This window comes from Molossus molossus, unplaced genomic scaffold, assembly GCF_014108415.1.
Source record: "Molossus molossus isolate mMolMol1 unplaced genomic scaffold, mMolMol1.p scaffold_m16_p_1, whole genome shotgun sequence".
NCBI lineage: Eukaryota > Metazoa > Chordata > Mammalia > Chiroptera > Molossidae > Molossus > Molossus molossus.
Genome location: NW_023425344.1, coordinates 169212552 through 169240547, shown reverse-complemented (window position 1 = coordinate 169240547; position 27996 = coordinate 169212552). Strand labels below are relative to the sequence as shown.

At 34.8% G+C, this 27996-nt stretch overlaps 1 protein-coding gene across 1 annotated transcript in view; it reads left to right on the top strand.

Annotated features, from left to right (window-relative positions):
* Positions 1-27996, top strand: part of MIPOL1 (mirror-image polydactyly 1) — a 281045-nt gene that overhangs the window by 111899 nt on the left and 141150 nt on the right. The window contains exon 11 of the mRNA XM_036271182.1: positions 750-857. Within this exon, the coding sequence (XP_036127075.1) occupies positions 750-857 (108 nt within the window). The remainder of the gene's footprint in view (positions 1-749; positions 858-27996) is intronic.

Genomic DNA, 27996 nt, shown 5'->3' with positions numbered 1-27996 from the left:
GGCTCACCACAATTTGATTCCCAGGTCAATGTTGAATTTAAACCTCATGAAGAAATTAAAATAAACATTTCTTGAGCTAGAGTGAACGAATTCTTTTTATGCATCATGTAGATAGGAAAGAAGTCTCTGTCCTTGGGCCACTTCTAATTTACTTGGGAATACAAAAAAATCGGTAGTCAGAAAACTTGTGACTATGATGTCTCACTTTCACCAGATATTTCTACCTTCATTCCTTTTCTCCTGTATCCTTCCTCTTTCAGCTTATGAAATCGTGTAATCAAAATAAGTTTAACTCGGTGGATCTGTTCCATGAAATGTTCTTTTACCCCTGTAGCCAAATTTACCTACCTCACCTTTGTAATCTCATAGATACATACTGGAAACCATTTGGTTAATGGAAAAAAAATTGGTAATAGTTTGACCTTAACTTTATAAATATAAATAGTATTTTCTAACTTACAATGTTTATTATTTCTTATTTATTTATTTTTGTTACAGATTTTTCTCTTTTTCCCCCCAATGACACCTTATACTGTTTAGATTAGTAAAAAACAAACTGAAGGTCGCAGTTGAATAGCAGAGTAACAGTATTTTATTCATATTCAACATTACTGTTAACTTACTATTCTTTTTGCAAAAGATACCATGTCTTTTAGAGAATGCAATGACGTTATTTACATTAATTCATGAGGCTTGGTGAAAAAAGTGCTACAACTCCTTTCCTTAATGGGATTCTTCCCCTGTGGCAGTGCAAACGGCTGGAGCAGGAGCTTCATCACTTGAAAGAGCAGAACCAGACTTCAGCAAACAACATGAGACATCAGACTGCTGAAAACAATCAAGAACGTGCTCTGAAGGTAAATCTCTGTTCCTTCTTGCAGGCAAATTAAGGTTGTAAGCCCTTGGTGCCAGCTTTCTGTGCTGCATATATCAGTTGTGTACATTTCAGCAGAAGTGAGCTGTGGTGTTTGCCAACAACTCCTTCTTCAAACACAGATACAGCACCCTTCTGCTCTGGTATTATCTTATCGCATGTATGTGTACATGAAAACAACATATTTTCTGAATTTTGGGTGGTGATCTATGAATAACTTTTGATACATTTTCATTCTGTTTTCAATTTTTATAATATACTGTTACCTTTTGTAGTTAATACAAAGTGGCCACACTAAAAGAAAAAAATTAAATCATGAACCTTTTCTTCTTATCAATATTTATTACACTCATTTTTTAAATGACTTTTAATATTAGTAACCCACAGAACTGACACTGTTTGAAAGATATGAGAATATGTTTGGGAATTGAAATAGTACTTAAAATGTTACTTGTAATCCCCCCAAAAAGAAAATATGTTCCATTAGAATTTGAAACAAGTGAAATGTACATTTCATGACAAGAAGTTCTGTTTCATTGTAATATAGGTCCAATAATCATGAAAAGGAACATTATTTTGATTCTACTTACAGTATTACATACTTCTTTTCTTAAGATGCTTATGACTTTCCATTCCCCTTTTTTGTCTTTGCCCCAGTTCCTAGCATATTGCCTGTGACCTAGTAATGGTCCTTGCCCTCAAGGTGCTGACATTCTCATGCACGGGTTAAAAATAAACACAAAAACATTCCCATAGGAAACAGAAAAAAAAATCCATCATTGTTGATATTGTGCAATAAAAAATATATAAATAAGTAAAAGATGTGCTGTCTGGAGGATTGTATAAGTGCTTTGTTGTCTTAAATTCGTTTTTTTTACTCCAGATTACAGACGAGTATTATGGCATTAGCAGTGTAGCTCACTAAGCCTGAATTATTTATCAAAATTTAAAAAGTGTTGTCATTTTCATGTGGAAAACATTTTTTAATATGTTCAAAGTATGAGATTTGGTTGAAATTAGATTTTTCTACCAAATGTATTTAGTTTTCATTTTGAAACTCAGTTAGGGGCGGACTTTGCATTTATCGTTTAATGCACTTTTCCTAATTTTCTTTCAAATTTATAGATAGACCAGAAAAATAAATGGGAAACAAAAAACATGTGGATTCCTGTGATTCTTAATTACTCCAAGGAATTTATTGTTGTATTTGTATAAGTTGGTGTAATAATTTTTAAATATATACTTGCAAATCAAAAAATAACGTTGTTTTATAATTTTAGCTTTATTTTTATTGTTGATACTACTACAGATGTCCCCATTTCCCCCACTTTGCCCACCTCCATCCAGCCTCCACTCTCCCTTCCCTCTGGCTAACACCACACTGTTATCTGTGTCTATATTCATGTATATGTGTTCTTTGGCTAATCCCTTCACCATCTTTCCTCCATTCCCCAACACCCTCCTCCCTTCTGACAGCTGTAAGACTGTTCCATATATCCATGCCTCTGTTTCTGTTTTGTTCATCAATTTATTTGTTCATCATATTCTACATATAAGTGAGATAATATGCTATTTGTCTTTCTCTGACTGGCTTATTTCACTTAGCATAATAATCTCCAGGTCCTCATAAGGTAAAATTTCCTTCCTTTTTACAGCCACATAGTATTCTGTTGTGTAAATGTACTGCAGCTTTTTTTTATCCATTCCTCTACTGATGGGTACTTGGGCTGTTTCCGGATCTTGACTATTGTAAATAACTCTGCTATGAACATAGGGGTGCATATATTGCTTTGATTAGTGTTTCAGGATTCTTAGGATATATTCTGGGAAATGGGGTTGCTGGGTCAAAAGGCAGTTCCAGTTTTCATTTTTCTTTTTTAGTTTTTTGTTTTGTTTTTTAATTTATTTTTGTTAGAAATGTTTCTCCTTTTTTTCCTCATTGACACCCTCCTCCCCATCCCCCCCCCCCACCCCATTCCCGGCTTTGTTGTCCATGTTCATTGGTTATGTGTACATGCATATAAGTTAAGTGGTTTATCTCTTCCTTCCCCCCACAATTCCCTCTTCTGAGGGTTGTCAGTCTGTACTCGATTTTCACGTCTCTGGGTCTACCTTATTCCTCAGGCAGTTATGCTCATTATATTCCAAATATAAGTGAGATCATGTGGTATTTGTCTTTTTCTGCTTGGCTTATTTCACTTAGGATAATACTTTACAGGGCTTTCCATGTCTAAAAGGATAAGAGATCTTCTTATAGCTGCATAATACTCCATTATGTATACATACCACGGCTTTTTTATCCATTCGTCTACTGATAGACACTTGGGCTGTTTCCAGATCTTAGCTATTGTAAATAGTGCTGCTATGAACATGGGGGTACATACATTCTTTCTGACTGGTGTTTCAGGCTTCTTAGGGTATATTCCTAGAAGTGGCATCACTGGGTCAATGGAATTTCAATTTTTAATTTTTTGAGGTAACACCATATTGTTTTCCATAGTGGCTGCACCAGTCTGCATTCCCACCAGCAGTGTACTAGAGTCCCCTTTTCTCCACACCCTCGCCAACACTTGTTGTGTGATGATTTGCTGATGGCAGCCATTCTGACAGGTGTGAGGTGATACCTCATTGTTGTTTTAATTTACATCTCTCTGATGATTAGTGATGTTGAGCATTTCTTCATATGTCTCTTCGTCATTTGTATGTCCTGTTTGGAGAGGTGTCTATTTAGTTCCTCTGCCCATTTTTTAATTGGGTTCTTTGTCTTCCTTTTGTTGAGTTGTATGAGTACTCTATATATTTTAGGAATTAATCCCTTTTCTTATGTATCATTGGCAATGATGTTCTCCCATACAGTGGGTTGCTTTTCCATTTTGATGGTTGTTTCTTTTGCTGTGCAGAAGCTTTTGAGTTTGATGTAGTCCCATGTGTTCATTTTCTTCTTTGTTTCTGTTGCCTTAGATGATGTATCAGTGAAAATTCTGCTGCGTATGATGTCTGAAATTTTGTTGCCTACATTTTCTTCTAGGATTTTTATGGATTCATGAGACACATTTAAGTCTTTTATTCATTTTGAGTTTATTCTTGTGTAGGCTGTAAGTTGATGGTCTAGTTTCATTTTTCTGCATGTAGCTGTTTAATTTTCCCAGCACCATTTATTAAAGAGGCTGTCCTTACTCCACTGTATGCTCTTGCCACCTTTGTCAAATATTAATTGAGCATATTGCCTTGGGTCCATTTCTGGGTTCTCTGCTCTTGTTCCACTGGTCTATAAGCCTGTTCTTGTGCCAGTACCAGACTGTTTTGATTACAGTAGCTCTGTAGTATAACCTGATATTCAGTATTGCGATCCCACCTACTTTGTCCTTCTTTTTCAAGATTGCTGTGGCTATTCACGGTCTTTTTTGGTTCCACATGAACTTTTGAAGTATGTGTTCTAGTTCTGTGAAATATGTCATCGGTATTTTGATGGGGATTGCATTGAATCTATAGATTGCTTTGGGTAATATGGACATTTTATTTTATTATTATTTTTTTTTATCCTCACCCAAGGACATTTTTCCATTTTTTGTTCAGATAGAGCAGGAGGGAGAGAGAGGAAGAGAGAGGGAGAGAAACATCAATGGGAAAGGGACACATCGAGTGGCTACCACCCGCACGACCAACCAGGGCCGGGGACAAACTGCAACCGAGGTGCGTGCCCTTAGCAGGAACCGAACCCAGGTCTCTCTGTACTGCAGGCCGACACTCCAACCGCTGAACCAAATTGGCCAGTGCTAATATGGACATTTTAATGATGTTAATTCTTCCAATCCATGAACAAGTTATATGCTTCTACTTTTTTATATCTTCCTCTATTTCTTTTTTCAATGTCCTGTAATTTTCTGCAAATAGGTCCTTTATTTCTTTGGTTAAGTTTATTCCTGGGTATCTTAATTTTTTTGCTGCGATGGTCAATGGGATTGTTTTGTTAGTTTCTCTTTCTGTGAATTCATCATTGGTGTATAAGAATGCCGTCGATTTCTTAATGTTAATTTTGTGTCCTGCTCCTTTGCCAAATTCATTTATTAAGTCTAGTAGATTTTTGATGGAGTCTTTAGGGTTTTCTATGTATAATATCATGTCATCTGCAAATAATGACAGTTTCACTTCTTTCTTTCCAATTTGGATTCCCTTTATTTTTTATTCATGTCTAATTGCTGTGGCTAAGACTTCAAGTACTATGTTAAATAAGAGTGGTGAAAGTAGGCATCCCTGTCTTGTCCGTGTTCTTAAGGGAATGCTTTTATTTTTTGCCCATTGAATATGATGTTGGCTGTAGGTCTTTCATATATGGCCTTTATTATGTCTAGATATGATCCCTCTATTCCCACATTGCTGAGCGTTTTTTATCAGAAATGGGTGCTGGATTTTGTCAAATGCTTTTTTGGCATCTATTGATATGATAATGTGGTTTTTATTCTTCATTTTGTTTCTGTAGTCTATCATATTTATTGATTTGTGAATATTGTACCAGCCTTGCATCCCTGGGATGAATCCCACTTGGTCATGGTGAATAATTATTTTGATATATTGCTGGATTCGATTTGCTAGTATTTTGTTCAGGATTTTGGCATCTATGTTCATCAGGGATATTGGCCTGTAGTTTTCTTTCTTTGTAGTGTCTTTTTCTGGTTTTGGAATTAGAATTAAGCTGGCCTCATAAAACGAGTTTTGAAGTCTTCCTTCTTGAATTTTTTGAAAAAATTTGAGGAGAATGGGTGTTATTTCTTCTTTGAATGTTCGGTAAAACTCCCCCATGAAGCCCCAGTTTTAATTTTTTTGAGGAAGCACCATATTAACAAGCTATCTGATTAATTTTCTGTCTCCTTTCTGAGTAGTAATACTTATCTTTTACAGTCTACTTACAACTATCATTTCTTTGTTTGCCAACTGGTTTAACATTCAGATAGTATTTAAATGAGCTTTAGGAAGTCTTTTTAAAAAGAGTTACTCTCTAGGACCTTTTAGTCTGCCAAAAATACTTCTGGTATTGTATCATAAATGGTACTATTGTTAATGTCCTAATAAAGGTAAGCTTGAATAGAATGAGAGCTAAAAAGCATGTTTTATTTCATAGTGTTACACTGAAATTCCTAAAGGAAACAGTCCTAAAGATATGTTTAGGAAAAATATAAGTTAATGGTCCAGCCTTCCATAGAATTTTCCAATTGATAATTATGGCAAATACCCAATTATCATACAAGGAAATACTTTTTAATAATCTTGTGCTTTTGTATAGCAATGTGTTTATTTGAACAACCAGAAAATTCAATCTAAATTATTTTTTGTGGTAGAGCATAAAATTGGATTTGTGGTGATCATTTGCATGGTTTTTGAAGTACTATGGAATTATACTATTATAGTAGCTAAATTGCTAGCATGATACAATTTCCCTACTATTGTAATATTTGTAATTTTTCTAAATAGCAAGTAAAACACAGTGGTACATATAGGATGAGAGGCTGAAAGTTATGTGGAAAAACAAGACAGTTTATTTATTCCTTTAAAATAAAATGTATCCACTTATGTTAACAAATTGGTTTCTTAAAGAACACATTTTGGACATTTAATGTTTTAAAAATAAATTTATATTAGCTATAAATACACAGACATCAGACTTAATAAGAAATATATATATATATACATATACATATGTGTGTGTGTGTGTATATATATATATAATTTCCTTCCTCTTTTCCTTCCTCTTTTATTTATTTAGGTTTCTTATCACACATCTTTAACTTTCAACTATTGGACTTCTCCACGGTAATTCCATTAGAACCCATCCTTTCTGAGATTATAAGTAACCTCTGATAAGTAAAACTTTGAAACTTATCATCCCTTTTCCTACTCAGAATGCCAGTCAACCTAACTAGAACATGTTTTAATTTCTTTGGCTTTTCCCTTTTGAAATACTTTTCTGTAGTTCTCTGTAACTAGATCCCCATTATTTTTTTTTTCTTGATCGCTATCCTTTAGCTGGTTCCCCTTTTTCTATGAACTCTTAAAGTATAAATGATTCCCTGGGTTATGTGATTAGTTTTGTATTTTTCTGTCATTTTAAAAAATCTTTTTTTTAGAGGAGTTTTAGGTTCACAGCAAAATTGAACACAAAGTGCAGAGTGCCCACATATCCCTTTTGGCCTCCTTCTTGCACATGCCCCCAGCATTCAGCAAGATTGTGGTACATTTGTGATGGTCCATGAACCTACATCAGTGTAACCCAAAGTTCATAGTTTACATTAGGTTTCACTCTTAGTGTTGTATATTCTGTGGGTTTTGACAAATGTAAATGACATGTATTTATTATAGTAGTATCATGCAGAAGAGTTTTACTCCAAAAATCTTCTGTGCTCTACCTATTTATTTCTCCCTCTCCCAAGATCTGCCAACATTAATCTTTTTATCATCTCCATAGTTCTGCCTTTTCCAGAATGTCATGGAGTTGGAATTAATACAGTATGTAGCCTTTTCTGATTGGCTTCCTTCACTTAGGAATATGCATTTAAAGTACCTCCATATTTTTTGATAGCTTCATAGGTCATTTCTTCGTAATGTTGAATGATATTTCATTTTCAGGATATACCACAGTTGATTTATCCACTTGTGTACTAAAGGACATCTTGATTGTTTCCAGAGTTTGGCAATTATGAATAAAGCTGCTATAAATATTCATGTGCAGGTTTTTGTGTGGACATGTTTTTCAACTCATTTTCGTAAATGCCAAGGACTGCAGTTGCTGGGTTATATATAATAATATGTTTAGCCTGGCCGGTTTGGTTCAGCAGTTAGAGTGTTGGACCATAAACCAGAGTCGTAGGTTTGATTCCGGTTCAAGGGCGTGTACCTGGCTTTCGGTTCATCCCTGGCCCTGGGCCAGGTCGTGCAGAAGGCAACCAATCAATATGTCTCTCTCATGTCGATGTTTCTCTTTCTTTCTCTCTCTCTCTCTCTCTCTCTCCCTCCCCCTCCCTCCCTCCCTCTCTCCCTCTTTCTCTCTCCCCACCCTCTACCACTCAATCTGAAGATAAATGGATAAATATCCTCAGGTGAGTATTAAAAATAATAAGAAGAATAATATGCTTAGTTTTGTAGGAAATTGCCAAAACATCTTCCAGAGTGGCTGTACCATTTTTTACTCCTACCAGCAATGAATGAGAGTTTCTCTTGTTCCACATTCTCTCCAGCATTTGGCGTGTGTGTTTTTTTTAATTGTAAGTTTGTCTCTTCACATTTCATCCATTCCTGTAATAATCACTTATCACTTATATCCTAATGACTGCCTTGTATGCCTTCCACTCAGATATATCTTAACAAGTTTGAAACCAAATCTCTAATTTGACTCCCTAACCCTCCCCTTAGGAAGAAGTCAAGACCTGAGTCAAACACTATTGACTATATAATTTAATATATATATTAAATATAGATTTTTTAATCCTCACTTGAGGATATTTTTCCATTTATCTTCCAATATAATGGGAGGAAGGGAGGGAGGGAGAGAGAGAGAAACATTGATGTGAGAGAGACACGTTGATTGGTTGCCTCCCACATGACCCTGACCAGGGCCAGAGACCAAACAGCAACTGAGGCGTGTGCCCTTGACCAGAATCGAACTTGCAATTCTTTGGTCTGTGGGTCAATGCTCTAAACACTGAGCCAAACCAGCCAGGGCTATAATTTAACATTTATTCCCAATTCTATTTATCTTTGTTTGCCTTTACTGTAGAAGCTGTTGAAGTTAAACATTTTCTCAGCCTTTCTTTTTGCCAATGAGGCATAAGAGGAATTCTATAGCAGGGAGAAGAAGTTGGAGTGTCTCTGAAAAGGTTATTTTCCTGACATAGGGCAGATGCATCGGGCGTTATTCCTTTCTTCTTTTTGCCTGGAACACTTACTTACTGCCTGGAACTGCAGTATCTATTTTATACCATGAAAAAAGTACAAGAGAAGCTGGCCTTTAACATCATTGAACCCCTTAGCCAGTGAACCACTTTGGGAACATTAAGCGCCAATACCCTGATTTATTTTTCAGATAACACAAACAGTGCCCTATATTTTAAATCACTTGTAATAAATTTCTATTATGTACTTCCAAACTGATCAATCAACATCTATTAATTAGTGGTACTACCATACTCCTAGACATCAGCCAATACAATTAACATAATCTTCATATCCTTTCAAGCTCTCACTTATCTCAAAGCAACTTAACATCCAGTCTTGTCAATTCTGCAACAGTGATTGCTTCCCTACTTTTTCTCTTAATTACCCTGTCTTTACTTTATGTCAGGTTCATGATCTAGACAATAATGGTGCCCTCCCAACTTAACTTTTTAGTCCTCAGTTTCTCACCTCTCAATCAGTTGTCACGCATCTATTAACTGTCATTATAAAACAGGTAGCCCTTTTCTACTGAAAACCCTTCACTAGGTCTTGCATTTTCAGCAGTGTAAAAAAATAGAGATCCTGAATGACCTTCCTCATAAAAATAATAAAAAAGAACGTTTTTTTAATTAAAGTTTATTTAATAATTAAATAAAGTTTATATTTTCAGAGTATTTTACAGCAAGGTTACTGAGAAGGTGGGAAGATACGGGATTTGAAAAGGCTTTAAACAAAGTGGAAATGGGAGGCGATGGGGGGGCAGGTATGGAAAGTAAGTGATTGCCTGAAGGGGTCTTTTACTCTGAGTGCATTCCTCAAACCTGGGTAAATTTGAGCTTCCATTTTAATGGTTTCAAGGGGAAGACAGCCCAGAGATAGAGCCCGGAGCCCCTGTAAGCCAGAGCGCGCAGTAAGGTGTGCTCTCCTGAGGCTGGTATCCTGGGTGGCCACAGCACTGGTGTTCCGGTGAACCAGAGTCCAGCCCTTTATTCAAAATAAGACAACAAGGTAACTTGACTTTCTTGACTGTGGAGAGGGGAAGTAGCACTGAGAATTTATCATCCACAGCCCCCTTTCAAACAGGTCGAGAACCACACAGGTTGCCTGAATTCATATTGTCTGTGTGGCTCTAAAAGCTGAGGATTTAATTTGAAGTAGCTTTATACTGAAGGGGCCCATAGACAACAGTTAAAAGCAAATTACCATCACATTAGGCCTTTAGTATTTCCTATAAAGTTTCAAAGACCCTGAGCTATCAAAAAAGCATGAAAGAGAAAAAGGCACTTCTAATGAATGTCAGTAAACACATAAGGCAGCAGAATCATGTACTTCAACAAATATAATGTAAGTGTTTAAGTAAGATGTTTCAAACAAGATGCTTGAGCAAGGAAAATATCTAAAAATGATCCAGTGGGTTTGGGAAAAAACTAGGTTGAACTTCTGGAAATTAAAAATAAAATAATTAAAATTAAACAGCAAATAGGTTTAACAGCAGATTTCAGAGTTTAAGAAACTGTTAGTGATGCAAGATAGAATTGAACAAGTATGGAAATGTAAGTCATAGAGACAAAGAAATAAAAAATATAAAAGAAATATTAAAAGACACAGAAGATAGAGTGAAAAGGTCTAAAATAAATCTATTCAGATTTCTAGAGGAGATAATATAGGGAACAGTGAAAAGGCAAGAAACAAAGAAATAAGGACTGAGAATTTTCCAGAATTGTCAAATGACACAAACCTTAGAGTAAGGAATACCAAATGAATTCTAAGTATGATAACTTGGAAGGAATTGCAAAACATCCGATTTAAAGACAAGCTCTTGCCCTGGCCGGTTTGGCTTAGCGATTAGAGTATCGGCCTGCGGTATAGAGAGATGCGGGTTTGGTTCCTGCTAAGGGCACGTGCCTCGGTTGCAGTTTATCCCCGGCCCTGGTTGGTAGTGTGGGTGGCAGCCATTCAATGTGTCCCTTTCACGTCGATATTTCTCTCTCTCTCTCTCTCTCTCTCTCTCTCTCTCTCTCTCTTCCTCTCTCTCCCTCCCACTCTATCTGAACAAAAAATAGAAAAATGTCCTCTGGTGAGGATTAAAAAAATAAATTAAAAAAAATAAAGACAAGCTCTTAAAAACAACCATGAAAAAGGATATATTTACAAAGAAAGTTAAACTCACTGACTTCCCAACAGTAATAATGAAATAATATCTAAAATACATTGAGAGCAACAGGGGTAATAATTTTTAAACATACAAAGAGAAAGTAACTGTTAAGCGCAAGAGTGAAATAATGGTTAGATAAATAAAATATTTTAATTGCTTTCTGTTGTCTACGGAATGTAATCTAAACTTCTAAGGATGAAATTAGGACTCCACACTAGTTTTAGCCTGGTTTTTCTTTTCTTTCCTATTTTTTTTTGAAACCATTCATCTCTTTATAGTATTGATAAACCCCAACCATACCTCACTACTTAGAGTTTCCTAAATGTGTCATGTTGTTTAATTTCCTCTAGTCTTTACTTCTGTTACAGCTTTTATTTTTCTCTGTAATATTAGTTGATTGCTTAAAGGTCATCTTCCCTAAATCAAAAACTTGAACATAGGGGATCAATAGCTTTTTCATATTGCTATTCTCTTACAGTTTAACACATTGTTGAACTCATGTTACATGATCAGTAAGTTTTTTAAATAAACTTATTCTGTCCTAGTTGGAGTCAACATATTTACTGAGTGTCTACTAAGTTCAAGACATGGAAGGGATATTCTGGTTTAATATTGTCTTCGTAGTAACTGCCCAACTAAAACTCTATAGAGGATTTTTATTTTGTGCTTTGCTCATAAATTGAACAGTCTCAGGAATTCTAGTTTTTTGCTATTGGCTTTAAAATATTGATAGAAGATATTTTTATTTGTTTATTTTGTCCTTTGCTGTTTAGATGTCACTGCAAGATAAACTCTTATAGCGGACTGAGTAAATAGCAAACAACCTTTGTACTTGATAGCAAATAATTATATAATTTCTTACGATGAAATCATAATGAGGATGAGTTATTAATCATTTTTCTGTTATAGCCATGTTAATGGACTGCCTTCGATATGCCCAGATGACCCTACCCTTTTGTCTGTGGGGGGTGGCTTTGGTTTATTTTCTGGTAGATAGCTCTAGTAATGGGTTTTGAATTTAAAAATTCAGAGTTCCCCATTTATTAGTTAACGAGTTTTTAGTAAATCAGATAACTTCTCTGAGTATTGATTCCCACATCTATAAGATGAGAGCAGAGATACTGGTACAGCCAATAAAGTGTATGGACAATCTGTTTATAAAGTATGGCACATTATAGCCATGTTCCATTGAGTGTGGTGGTAGAAAGAATATTGGTGTAGGTGTCATACACCTGTTTTTTTGTCCTTGCTCTGCTATTAAGAAACTATATCGCCCTGGCTGGTTTGGCTCAGCGGTTAGAGCGTCGGCCTGCGGTCCGGAGAGACCCGGGTTCGGTTCCCCCTAAGGGCATGTACCTCGGTTGCAGTTTGTCCCCGGCCCTGGTTGGTCGTGCGGGTGGCAGCCACTCGATGTGTCCCTTTCACGTCGATGTTTCTCTCTCTCTCTCTCTTCCTCTCTCTCCCTCCCACTCTTATCTGTACAAAAAATGGAAAAATGTCCTCAGGTGAGGATGAAAAAAAAAAAAAAAAAAGAAACTATATCATCTTTGTCAGATTATATCTTAAAAACAAGGAGATTGAAACTAAAGTAAAATGTAAGGATATACATACTCTAATGACATGTTTGTACTCAGGCATTTAAAATTATATTTATTTTTCTAAAACTAATGATGGTCATGGCTCTCTAAATTAACCAAGTTTGGTGACAATTCTCCCATGGGTTTTTAGTATTTCTATATGGCCTATACTATATGGGGTGAGGCAAAAGTAGGTTTACAGTTGTTCATATGGAAAATAATACAATAATTAATAAATAATAAAACAAAAATAAACTTTCGTGTACTAACAACTGTAAACCTACTTTTGCCACACCCCATGTATTTAACATTTCTAAAATTATTTGTTCTGAATTATGTTTTAAAGGATATTTGTTTAGCAGATAGCCCTGGAATATATAGTGTCTTCCTCTAAAGCAGAGTATTGTTTACCCACGACAATAAAAACTATCTTCTTCTGACTGAGGACTGTTTACTACCCAATACCATTAAAACAGAACCACTGTTTTACTCATAGTGTCCAGCATTCTACAAAAAATTATGAGACACATGAAAAGTAATAGTCAGGCAGGTTTGCTGCAGCATATTATAACAGGTCGGGCTTCCCTCAGCTCGGAGTTCTTCAGCTGTGATGCATTCCCCTGTATGTGCAGTATCCACCTGGTCCCCCTCCTTGTTGCCCCCCAAGGGAGTTGGGGCACAGAGACAACCTCTACAAACATGAAGCCCACTATCTTTGTGCTGTACCTGGAGGAATAAAAGTTCTTTGTCTGTGACCCAGGATTCTTGTGTCTTCTGCCAGCATGCATGAAACTGACAGGCTAATTGTTAGCTTACAAGTACGATACAAATCTCAAACCCTTCACAGTTCCTAAAAAAACCTTTTTTTTTTAATATTTTGTCTTCCTTAGAATTATAGTCTGGATTTCTAGTTTGTATGCTGTATATCTATCACTAGGACATCTGTATACTCTCTACTAGATAAATCTCTTAATACATTCAGATATATCAGGTGACTTAAAAATGTTGTTTTCTTTGTTTCGTTTTTGAGGATCTGAACTGATTGCTCTATAGGGCATTACCAGTCCTGGAATCTACTTTCAGTGTTATTTGGTGCATTCTTTCAGTTTCTCCTATGTTGGGTTACCTGTTTTCTGGACCCTATTTTTCTCCTACTTGATTTATTCTTTCATTTTGATAGAGTACATTCTCTAATAGTTTCCTGAGAAAGGATACATGAGAGTTAAAATTTTAAAGACTGTATTTTTTTTTTTCAGGATAGATTTCAGAAGCAGAGCACTTGAATAAGCACTATGAACATTTAAATTTAGATTCTTGGACCCAATATCAGGATTGCTGAAGCTGAATATTTGACAAAAGGACACAGAAATCTTGCATTTTAATTTTATTATTTTTAGAACTTTTAAAAATTAAAATCTCTTAAAATTTACATGGTCATTAAAACAATAGTGAGCTACCACATTACACCTATTGGAAAGGCTAAAAAATATTACTCTTAATACCAAATGTTGATAGCATGTGGAGAAACTGAATGCCTCATACACTGCTGGTAAAAATATAAAAGGATGCAGCCCTTCTGTGAAACAGTTTGCTCGTTTCTTGTAAACATATACTGCCATACAACCCAGCTATTGCACTCCTGGGTCTTATCCAAAGAAATGAAAATGTATGTCCCCAAAAATCATATACAAAAATATTTATAGCAGCTATTGCTTGAAATTTTCCCAAACTAGAAAGAAGCCAAATATCCTTCAGTGGGTCAATGGATCAACATCCACACAATGAATGACTATTACTCAGCAATAAAAAAGAATAATTGATTGATATATGCAACAACCTAGATGCTTTCCAGGGGCACTATGCTGAATGAGAAAAGCCCATTTCAAAGGGTTGTATCTATATGATTCAATTTGTATAAAAGTTCCAAAGTGGTAAAATCATTATGGTGGAGAAAAGATCATTGGTTTTTTGGAATTAGGGTGAGGATCAGGGTACGACTATTAAGGGTAGCAGGAAGTTTTTTTTGTAGTATGGTAACACGTCTGTATTCCGAGTTTGTAATTTTAAATGCCATACAATTATATATCAAGAAGTGATGGCAGGAGGGAAAATATATAAACAGATTAAATTTAAATAAGGTCTACATCTGACATTGTATCAATGTCAATTTTCTTGTTTTGACAATATATTGTGGTGCATATTGGATGTCATCTCTGGGAGAAGTTAAATGAAGGCTACACAGGAACACTTTTTGCAAGTTCTTTTGGGCCTTGAATTATTTCAAAATAAGAATTTATTTAAAAGTTATACATGTTCACCATAGCCAGTAAATATAGTGCTAAGATACATAAAGAAAACTAATAATATCCCCTTTTTGTTTCCACAGTTCCTAGACCTGCCTAAATAATCTTGACTAGGAATTATAATAGTGGATTTCCTTATCTCTCACATAATTTAGTGGGAATGTATTCTACATTACACCAATTAGCTTGACATTTAACAGAAGACTTTCTATTTTCCTTCATAATTTAAAGTCTGAGTTTGATAGTTACAATATGTGGGTCATTTCTGAGTCTGGTTTTGTGATTACTTTGTCATTTGACAGTTATGTCTTGCTTTTACTTTTCATATGTCTCGTAATTTTTGTTGAATGCTGGACATTGTGAGTAAGCCAGTAGAATGAGCATTGAATTGGTCCACACAGGAGTTGAGCTGGGTATGGGTTTTTTGTTGCTATGCCCATGCATCATATGTTTCAAATTGTAACAAGGTGCTGTTGCCTTATGCTCAAGATAGATGCCAGAGGATTGTTCTCAGTGTTCATGCTTCACCCTTGGTTTTCATTTGACTCTGTGTGCTTGAGCTTCAGAGTTTGCTCACAACTACACTCGTCCTTCTTTCCGCAGGAGAATTCTGTTTTATAGTTTAGTGTTGGAGGACTAAGAGTTCGCTTCTTCAATCTTAAGACAGTCTCTTTGTGCTTGGACTTTGGGGTGGGGGTTCTCAAAGTTCTTCCCATGAAAGCCAAACTCTCACTTGTATCTGTGGCAGGTATTGCATAGGACAATTTCCTGCCCCTCTTCCAGTTATAAAAGCTATCTAATAGTATCAGTACAGGATCTTGGACCCAGGTCTATATCCTGCCTCTCACCCAAGGATAGAGGGAGTTCTTGTTTCTATGGTTCCCAAACAGTGTAGTTTTCCTGTTTCCTGAGGGTTTGCTGTCTCTTTCTGAGCTATACATGACTTTTGCTGTATTCACAGGGGGTCCACTTGGGAGATGGTGTGGGGTATTTTCTCCTTCCATAACAGCAGCCAGTCCCCTTCCTCATACACCCTGCATGCATGCATCACCGAGGGAAGCTATCTCTGGTCTCCTACACTGCCCTTGATATTTCCCATGAGCACCTAGTAGAGCTGTGTGGGAAAGAGCCTGTCAGCAAATGCAAATCTCCATTTCTCCTTGGAGTCTTGTCCTTCCCTGAAATTAAAACTGTGATTTTCCTGAGAGCTTAACTCTCTAATGAGCTTGAGAAAAGTTATGACCCTGTGCTTTATTCAGTTTTCCTTATTGGTAACATACAGTGCCAGTTGTTTCAACTTTTTGCATCCTCGGCATAGCATTACCTACTGTTGGATTTTGATAAACATTGTTTTGTTGTATTTAAGTAGTATTTTCTATAATTATTTTAAGTTTTTATTAATGGATATAACAAATTTTATTGAGTTCTTGATTTTGAGCAATTCCTTGAATAAACTATTGGATTTGATTTGTCACTGTTTTCCTGTCACTAATTTTTAAATTATATTTATAATAGTCTACCTTCAGATAGTACTTAACTGAGTGTCAGGTGCAGTTCTAATGCCTCACATATGGTAGAGTATTTAAACCTCAGAGTAACCCAATGAGGTAAGTGGCACAACTACTCCTAATTTAACTCATAACAAAACTGAGGAGCATGAGTTAATGAACTTAACTGATGTTATGGACAGTAATAATTGGTGGATGTCAGATCTGAACCAAGGCACTCTGTCTTCAAAGTTTGCATTCTTGAATATAAATGAAATTGACCTAGAGTTTGTTTTTTTGTACTGTATTGGGATTTTTTGTTTGTTTTTTGTATTTCTCTAATTAAACATGAGTTTAAATTTTTTTCATATGTTCAGGATGTGTGTGTTTGTGTGAATATAAATAAACATGTATTTGTTCATGTTTTTCCCTTATATTATTTTTATTTGTTTTTATTGACTTTTTCTTGGCCCTTTGTTCCTCAGTAATTTTATAGCTTTATTGATATATATTACATATGCCATGAAATTAGCTTATTTAAAGTGTACCATTTTAGTATATTTACAGAGTTTTCAGCCATCTCCACAGTCTAATTTTAGAACATTTTCAACACTCACCTGAAATATCCCATACATATTAGCCATCATTCCCCTAAACATCTTCTTCTCATTCGCAATCAACTACTATTCTACTCTATATCTCTATAGATTTATCTATTCTGAATATTTCATATAAATGAAGTCATACAGCATATGGTTCATTCATGTTATAGCATGTATTGGTACTTAATTCCTTTATATTGATTCATAATATGCATTGTAAACATATTTTGTATTCTGTTTATCAGTTCTTTAGCTGATGAACATTTAGGTTGCTTCCACTTTTTGACTATTATGAATATTTACATATAATTTTTTGTTTGAATATGTTTTTCTTTTAGTTTTACACACCTAAGAGTGGAATTGCTGAGTCCATATGGTAACTCTATGTTTAGCATTTTGAGCAATTGCCATACTGTTTTCAGAAATGGCTGTACCATTTTACATTCCCACCAGCCATGTATAAAGGTCAAAACTTTCCACATCCTTGCCAATATTGTCTGGGTATTTTTTTGTTTTTGCTTTTTAAATTTTTTTTTCTTTATTGATTTTTAGAGAGAGAGGAAGGGAGAGGGAGAGAGACATAGGAACATCGATGAGAGAGAACGTTGATGGGCTGCCTCCTGCATGCCCCCAACTGGGGATTTAGCCCACAACCTGGGCATGTGCCCTGACCGGGAGTTGAACCAGCGCCTCTTGGTGCATGGGTCTATGATCAACCACTGAACCACATCCAGTTGGGCATTGTCTGTTATTTTTATTATAGCTAACCTAGTGGGTGTGAGGTGGTGTCTTACTTAGGTTTTGATTTGCATTTTCCTAATGACTAATCTTGACCATCTTTTCATGCATTTATTGGCCATTTGTCCATCTCCTTTGGAGAAATGTCTATTCAGATCTTTTTCCCACTTATAAATTGGGTTATTTGTCTTTTCATTGTTAACTTTAAAAGTTTCTTTGTATATTCTAGATATAAGTTCCTTCTTAGATATAAGATTATCACATAATTTTTCCATTCTGTGGATTGTCCTAACTTTTTATTTTTATTTAGTTATTTTTAATTCTCACCTGAGGATATCTTTCCATTGATTTTTAGATAGAGTGGAAGGGAGGGAGGGAGAGAGAGAGAGAGAAACATTGATGTGAGAGACACATCGACTGGTTGCCTCCCACACAGGCCAGGGATCAAACTGCAACCAAGGTTGAATGCTCTTGACAAGAATCGAATCCATGACTCTATGGTCTGCAGGCCAGTGCTCTAACTGCTGAGCCAAACCGGCCTGGGCTGTCTTCACTTTTATCATGGTGTCCTTTAATGGCATGCTTCTGATCTGAGAAGGGTTTGCCTAACTCTTAGTCACGAAGATTTACATGTATGTTTTCTTCTAGGAGTTTTATAGTTTTAGTTCTAACATTTACATCCTGATTATTTTGTGTTAATTTAGGGATACTGTCTAAGGCAGGGGTCCTAATGCTTTTTTTTTTTTTTTTTTACATTTGGATAAGTAAATACAGTTGAATCTGTACCATTTGTTGAAAAGATGATTCTTGCTTTATTGAATTGCCTTGATGTCTTTCTCTGTACCATTTGTTGGAAAGACTGTTCTTTCCTCATTTGTCATGATATCCTTCTCAAAGCCAATTGACTATAAATATGAAACTTTAGTTCTCAACTCTCAGTTCTATTGATCTTGTATATGTATCCTTATGCCGGTACACAACTATATTGATTACTGTAGCTTTGTTTCACGTGACATCAAGACCTATGAGTCCTTGGTGTATTTTTTTTGTCTTGAATTTATTGGGGTTACATTGGTTAATAAAATTATATAGGTTTCAGGTGTACAATTCAGCAGTACATCATCTGTATATTGTATTGTGTGTTCACCATCTAAAATCATGTTTTCTTTTCATCACCATTTACCCCCCAACCCTTTATCCTCTCCTGCCTCCTCCCATCTCCATTTCCCTCTGGTAATGAGTATCAGCTTCACTAGCTTAATGAATGACATAAATTTCTACCTTTGACTGTGGTCTTGAAGGGTTTAAATTGAATTAGAATGATCTTACTTGAAGTTTTAAATAGAATGCAGTTTTAAAATAATATAGTCTTGGTGCTTTTTTATAATATGTTTTGTTAAATTCTGTTCAATTGTTTTGATATGTGTACCTAGTTTTTCTGTTTCTTAACTCAATTTTGTTGGTCTGTATATTTTGTTAGGAAAGTACCCTATTTTCTCTAATACCAGATTTCTTATGGTACCACATTTGGTATCATAGAATTGTAGACAGTTCTCTTATTATTGGAACATCTCCTAGTTTCTATATATTAATTACTGTCTTATCTGTATTATGGCATACTTTTTTATTTCCTTTTTTTTTCCTCACCCAAGGACATTTTTGCATTTATCTTCAGATAGACTGGAAGGGAAAGAGGGAGGAAGAGAGAGAAACATCAACGTAAGAGAGATACATCGACTGGCTGCCACCCACACAACCCCAACTGGGGCCAGGGACAAACCGCAACCAAGTTACGTGCCCTTAGTGGAAACTGAACCCGGGTACCTCTGGTCTGCGGGCTGACACTCCCAACCGTTGAGCCAAACTGGCCAGGGCCTTTCTCTCTTTTTTTCTTATTCAGTCTTTCCTGGGGTTTACCCATTCTATTGTCTTTTAATAATTAGTTTTTTGCTTTATTTACTCTTTCAACTTGTTAAATTTTTTATTCCTCTTTACTTTTCACTCTCTTTGTTCTAATTTTTACAAGTTAATTAGCTCACCTCAGTCTATTTAAATAATGAAATTGTGAGGCTACACATTTTACTGTGACTATAATTTCAATTGTCTAATCATTTGGGGGGAATCAGATGTTCACTTTTTCCCCTAGATTGTGTGTTTCTGTTTTGATTTTGTTTGTTTGTTTGTTTGAGCCAGGGTAATTTAGAGAATATAATTTAAATTCCTATATTTTAAAATATATTAATGTTTTCTTTCTTGCCAAGTAAATAATCCATTTCAAAGGTTTCATTGATTAAATAAACAAATTACTGTCTCTTTTCATAGAGCATGAGGTTCAATATACATTCAATTGAATTCAGCTCTCACATTATTCAAGTATCCTATATCTAAGCCTCTTATCATAATTTCATTTCTATAATTTTCACATTTTTAGCAATTTCTTTTGTTATACATTTTTTTTGCTCTAGTCTTTATTATATTATTTAGATGTTTATGACTATTACATCTTTATGAGCTATGCATATATATTTCATCATTATTCCTATTTGGACTGCTTAAAGCTTCATATCTTTAAGTCTACTTTTTCTGATATGTGCATCAGTACTACTGTCTGGATTGTTTAGACAGCTCCAGAAAAAATACTGGACTGGATAGCTTACAAACACACACAGTTCTGGAGACTGGGAAGTCCTAGATTAAGACACCAGTGTGGTAAGGGCCCTCTACCTGATTCACAGCCAGTACTTCTTACTGTGTCCTCGGATGGTGGAAGGGGCAAACAGATCTCGTGGGGTTTTAAAGAACATTGAAACCATTCCTGAGGCCTCCACACTGATGACCTAAGCACTCCCAAAGGCCCCACCTCCTAATCCCATCATCTATGCATGTTAGGATTTTAACATGAATTTTGAGGTAACATAAATATTCATACCATAGCAACTACTTTATCTCTAGTTTTTGTTTTTTTGATTGTTTGTTTGTTTTACATTTACCTAGTATATGTTACTGCTCAGTAATTTGCAACTCAGAGTTTATTCATCTTTCACCTGATTCTTATGACCCTGGTTTCCTGTAAAAATACAACTTTCCTTCATCCTCAGAGGTGGTTTGATGCCACTGTGGTCTCAGGCCTGACAAATCAGAATGTTGTACTTCCTTGGCCACAGCAACTGTTTCAGAAATGGGCACATATACTACTGAAAGCCAGTGATTCCAAGGTACTTTCTTGTATAGTTATGAATATATTTTAAACAAAAGTAGAGTAATTTACCAATATATTTCTTAGTGAATGTTATCATATAGTGGGAAGTACAGTGGCAGGAAATTAGTCTGAGAAGGGACAAAATTATACCAGATCTTGCACAGATTGTAGTTCAAATCATTAATGTGTATGGGAGTGTTCAGAGGTAGATTTGGAAGAAGGGAAATAAATGGAACAATAGTGATTTCTAATGTTTTACTATTGGTGCAGAAAAGTAAGTGGTTGACAAAGGAGGCTGAGAAAGAACAGTCAGTCAGAAGATAAGAGGGATGAGCAAAGATTGTGTTATTGTAGAATTTAGAAGAGAATAAAATTCCATGATGGCCGTGGTTCACAGTGTCAAATGTTACAGAGAAGTCAAATAAGGTCAAAAGCGTCCATTTGATTTAGCTATTAGGAGAGCAGTGGTTGCTTTGTCATTGTCGTTTTATTTAAGTGGTTGTGATGGTAGCCTTGAATCTAGTAAACTGTAGAGTAAATGGAAAGGTTAGAAGTGGTAAAAATATAGATTACTATTTGAGGAACTCAGTTACGAATTAAAAGTGCAAGGGTTAGAGTAACATTGTGAATGTAACATTGATGATTTATTTTAAAGAATGGAGGATATCGCAAACATTTTTTCAAACATTCTGCTTTTTTAATTAAATGTATTGGGGTGAAATTGGTTAATAAAATTATATAGGTTTCCAGTGCACAATTCTATGGTACATCATCTGTATATTGTATTATGTGACCATCACCCAAAGTCAAATCTTCCATCAACCATTCTCCTTTTATAAGTAAGCTGATGTGTGGCTAACCCAAAGGTAGCTAGTACCAACCTCTATGTCCTGATTCAAAGAGATTGGTAAATCAGGTAATAATTTAATAATTTGGAATTGGGAAACCAAGAAGATAAGGGCCAGTAAGCTTTGAATGCTGAACAGAACTGTCCTGAGGTAGGCTCAGGGCCAGGTAGTCTGCTTTTGGCCATGTGCAATCTGAAATTATAAAGGAGCCTTTTGGAAAGGTTGGAGCCAGTGTATTAAAAAACACAAATTCTGAGCATGGAAAATGGAGATCCGGCCCTTTTTCCTAATAGCATTCTGTTCCCATGCCAGACTTTGTTTTCCACATAGTAAATTGTTTTTTTTTTTCAGAGAGTCTTTCTTTACAAGCAAGACTCTCGGCTAGACCAGGTTTACAGTCTTTGCATACCAGATGGAGAATTGCTATAGCAGCATTCATTATAGGCTCTCTGAAATGAACAATTAATTACGCTGTAGGGTGGCTCTGTAGATTATAGTACCAGGTATAGCCAAATAAAGCCTGTTTAAGTTCAAGTCCATCAAGACACAATAAGAACTGATGAGGTTCAGATGAAACAACTGTGAACTATAACTTCTTAAATGGAAGGAATACTGAATTACTGTGGGAAACTTTGGTGGCAATTGTCAGTGGCAGAATACCAATGTAGTGCTTGTAAATACTTACATTTAATTTCTCTTAACAATAGTTACTAATATTTTCTAATTTTTAGTTTCATAATATTATTTTAGGAATTTTAGATTTTTAGTTTGATATATAATGATAGAAATACAAAATCATATTACATTCTTTCCTTTCCTTTCTTTTTTCTTTTTTTTATCCTCACCCGAGGACATTTTTCCATTTTTTTGTTCAGATAGAGCGGGAGGGAGAGAGAGGAACAGAGAGAGAGAGAAACATCGACGTGAAAGGGACACATCGAGTGGCTGCCACCCGCACGACCAACCAGGGCCGGGGACAAACTGCAACCGAGGTACATGCCCTTAGCGGGAACCGAACCCGGGTCTCTCTGGACCGCAGGCCAACGCTCTAACCGCTGAGCCAAACCGGTCAGGGCACATTCTTTCCTTTCTTAAACATTTTGTAATATACCAAAAAAAGAATCAAAATAAATACTTGAATGAAGGCATAAACTTTCAGTAGGACACTGAATTTTAAGCACACCAGACAGATTTATCTTTATGTCAGCTGGTTTTAGAGATTTTTTTAAATTTTTTTTTATTTTTTAGAGAGAGAGATAGAAACATCAGTGTGAGACAGAAACATAGATAGGCTGCCACCTGCACGCCCTTCACTGGGAATCGAGCCTGAAACCCAGGCATGTGCCCTGACTGGGAATCGAACTAGGACCTCTCAGCCCATGGGACAATACTCAATCCACTGAGCTGTACCCACCGCACTGTGTGTGCTGGTTTTAGATAGATTCTGAAAACTTTTCTCAGTCTTTGTATCACCTTGTCTTTGTACCTGGTATCTATCTCCTCTGACTAAAATGCCCTACATGACCTGTTGCCCTGCTTGCTTTGTCCATGTGATACCTACTTTTCCTGTCTTCAGTTTGACCACAGTCCTCTTGTGTGAACTGAAAAAAAAAAAAGGAATATGTTAGAAACTCTCATTGCTCCCAGGACTTCCCCCCAGGTTTTTCTTATTTCTGCTCACTCACATCAGTAGAACTTTCCCTCTTGCCTTCAGCTCTCGTCTCATTATCTCCTCCCCCTTTTTCCTGATCTACTGATTTTGGACATTACGGTGGCCAAGAAGACATGGAAGAGCAGATATTCATGGTACATTGTTGAAAACAATACTCTGGATACCTTTAAAAAGAATAAAGGCCCACTTGATTGATTGTTAGGTAATGAGTACAGGTTATTGGTTCTTAACAGAGACATGTATTAGAATCGTCAAAAGATGTTTCAAAATAATAAATCTGAGCCTGACCCCAAAGCCAATTGAACTAGACTGTCTCACATGAATTTGAAAACTTGCTGACAGACTTGGTGTTTGGAAATAAAATAGGAAATATATATATATATATATATATATATATATATATATATATATATATGCCTCTGGAATTTTTGTTTCTGAAAAGAATTTGTTTTTATTAATTGTGCTTTTTAATTTTAGTTCTGGTTACTTTTCTACTTGATTTCAGTGTTAGGCTGTCAGTATTTTGGTGGGTTTATCCATTTTATGTCTTTTTAAAGTGATTTCTTGGTATTTTGGGGGTAAGCTGAAGAATGCTGGCCAAATGAAATTACTCTCTTTTTTAACATTTACAGTGACCAAATTCTACACAAGATTCTAGTGATTTGGAGTGATATATTACATTCTCTGATGAACTGCGGTGTAGTAATACTGTGAAAAGTACAGGGCAAAATCCAGATTGTTATTTAAAATACTATGAAATTTAATTTGATGATTTTTTTAATTCATGTTATTTCTAAATTAAAATGCATATATTTTAGAGAACAAAGTTTAGATGATCAAACTCAATTAATTTACCTAGGCTACAAGTAGAAATGTTTCTGATTTGAGATATGATGATGGAAAACAGTTAAGTCCTTCATTAGAGATTACTTAAAATTCTCAATAAAAGTAACTGTATTTAACAGTGTAGTTTTATGTACCAAGGAATATTCTAGTAGCATTTTGGACATGAGTGTTTTTTCAGATGCACAGTTTTTAGCAATGCATCTACAGAACTTTAGCATGTACATTTATTATTTTTAAAGAAGCTAATATTCACAAATTGACATTGCTATACTTTGCCCTCTATACCAAAATGACTTTATCGTGTTGTTCAGTGTTGGTTAGTTTTTCTGTTATGTTGATGCATTAAAACAGATATTAAATTTTATCATTAATTCAGCGCCTGGTCTCTCATCAAATCCCCTTAATTACAAATTGACTCCAAGGATTAGACAGGATGGATTTTAATTTTAACTGAAACAAAAATAGGCATCTTGAAAAGTCGCTCTTGCCTAGTGACTCATAGACACATTTTAAAACATCCTATAATTTATTTTTTAATATTTTAAATTCAATACAAAACGCATATCACTAATATTTTTATTCTCATGTATTTATATTAAATATCTATTTTAGAATATATTTCAAAGTCTTGAAAATTCTTTGAGCATTTTTAGAAATAAATAGCCTCAGAGTTTTAATAACTTGTAACCCTTTCTTTAGAAAATATTAACTCATCTTGTACAACAACCATAATTGTATCCAAATGATATTTATGTTCTCTTGTATTTCTACTTAGTAATTTCACAAAATCATACTGTGTAGTTTTATATATTCCATGGAAACATTTCCAATCTAGTCTCTTGTTTCCAGTTTTATTTGTAGATAAGGATCATTTAGTTAAATCTTCACTTCCTTTTGATACTTGCTATTTGAAGTCCAAAATCATTTTTGTGCATTTTACTCTGAAGATATCTGAGCATTTCTGTCCTTCTTTCTAAAAGTGCCAAATCTTAAAATTGAATATTATTACATAAATTATTTTTTTAAATATCAGAATGACTATTTGTTTTTACTAGAATAAGAGTATAGTGAAATTAAGTCATGATCACAGTAATCAAAACGTACATTTGTCCACTGTATTATTGCTTCATTATATGATGATAGGTGTTTAACTCTGGAATGCCTCTTCAAAAATTCACTTATTACTCTAAGTAGTTGTTTCAGTCTAACTTTTGCTAGTTACTTACATTAATTTTTTAATCTAGATCTGTAAGTTTTTAGGTAATAACTTTACTTTTAGAAAGACCAAGAAAAAATTACTACTAAGCCCTAAAAATTCTAAGGTAAACCGTTTATTTTTTAATAAATTCTGTTGTGTTAATTACCTTCACTTTTTGAGAGATTGTAAAATATATGATATAGTGTATATTTTTTTCAAATTTAATTTTTAAATGACACTCCTTAATGAGCTTTGGTTGCTGTGACGGTTAACCTGGATCTTTATATGCTGAAAGATATTTAGTGTCAAACAAACTCAGCTCATTATGTTAGAGGAAAAAATAAATTGCCTAGAAACGGATTGTTTACGTAATATTAGATGGTAATATAAACCAACAAAAGCAAGGAAATTAACTTCTAAGGCTGACACACTGCCCTTTCTTTGCTCCTTTGTGACTGTAGGTATCATGTATGTGTCCACCAAAGTACAGTGGACTCGGTTAAGAGCTGTCAAACGTAATTCTAAATTTCTTTGTTGATTTATGTCACAACTTCACGTAGTATTTTGTCTCTTAATGCTATATAATGTCCTTCACATGTGAGATGAAGCAATGCGTGGATGGATCTGAACAAAATGGAAAAATTTATTTGCTTTTCTCTCATTTACAGTTGATTGCCTCTGATTAGCCAAATATCATGCAGCTCTGATATTAGTTTTTTTACATTTTGAAAAAAAGAAAATCAAGAGCAAATTACAAAATATCTGAGGAAATTTGAAAAATGTAAATATTAGTATAAAATATCTGAGGAAATTAAAAATATAGATATGAATAAAAAAATGTTATTTACTCATAACTTTTATACCTGATGATTCATTTTCATTTTATATTTTTCTTATTTTTAAAGGCAAATATCTCTATTTAAAAAAAACACAGAGCAGTGAGAAACTACTGTTCCTCTATTATGAAAAATCAAATACATAAAATTTCACAAAGTAGTTCTTATAGGAATTGGATAAAGGAATATACATGGAATTCTGAGCACAGGCCTAAAGCTCCCAAAATAACCTCCAAGATTCATTTGGAAGCTGATAGATGCTTGACCGTTCTTTAAACAGCACCTGTTTCTTGGTGATTATGGTAAAATATTAAAAATTCATTCACTTTGGTTTTTATATTCACTAGTTAGGTTGTAGCTCAATTGTTAATGAATTTTATACTTGCTTTGGTGAGGTGCTGTTGTTTACAATTATAGGAACTAAATGATTTCAATCTTAGAACATTAATGCCATTTATGAATATGAGTTCCATGCCTAGAGCAGTTTGGAAGTTATTTTGCTTTTGCTTTCTCTGTAAACAATTTCTACCCTTATTTAAGTTCATTAGGACACAATTTTCTAAAAGAATTGCATATTTTCAAGATTTGAATTTTTCTAAGTCTAAATCTTTCCTTGCATGGTAACCAATGGTACTTGACTATTTTTTTTTTAATTCTTGTTTATTTCTGATTTGTGTGTTAAACTTATAGGAATTTTTCTGTAAAAATTCCATGACAGAATAAACTACCTAAATGTGGTTAAACAAAAGATTTTGCTCTTAGAAATTAAAGAAAAGGCTAAAAAATATGGTGGAACAGGGGATTAAGTTGGGGGTGGGGTGGTAATCCTTTCAGAAATTCTACTTTTTTATTGTATACGATTAATATTTAATTGGCCTCATTTAAAAGTAGTGAAAAAATTATCTATTTGTGAGAGATTTGGGAAACAATGCTTTAAGCTCTTACTTATTTTGAGGTGTTGAAAGGTGAAACATTTGACATTTTCTTTTCGAGCATTGCTTTAAAAAACAGAGGGCAGGAAAGGGGCGTTGCCACTCCGAGTTAAGGGTGTTTGTGGTTGTCCGTGACAGCAGCCCTCCTTGTAAAACACCTGTGTTTACTTTCCAGCTTTTCAGAATCTGCCTGAAAGTGGCCTGAGAATGGCGCAAGCCTTCGTGATGGCTGGGTTCTTTATGGTACAGGAAAAACTAAACTTTATGCTTCAGTTTTCTGTCACAAGCACTTACTTCTCTCGTACATTTTATCTCTTCATATACTTACGTGTATGCATAAGATTATGCATGATTTCTGCAATCCATGGATTATAATATAACAAAGACATTTATTTATGTATGTGTGTGTTTTGCTTTTTGTTCACTAACTAGAAAAAACTGGTGAAAAATGTTTTAGTGTACAAATGTATTTTTAATTCAGAATTGTGAAAAAATAAAAGGAAAAAATTTAAATGGCGTTTTGGAGAGAAATGAACCTGGCGTGACATTTATTATATCATTTTGTTAGTTTACTATCCTCTAGTAGGAATTTCTAAATCCTTTTTATATTTCTATTTTGTGGTGTATAGGAATTTTTTTAAGCATTTTTATAAACCTACAAATGTAATTTTCCCTTTAGGCTAATTTATGTCTTGTAGTTTGGATATAGGTTGATGTTTCAATTTGCCTATCATTGCTAAGTGGTCACTGTTTCCAATTTATAGACATGTACTTTTGAAATAATTATTTTCTACATTTCTTAT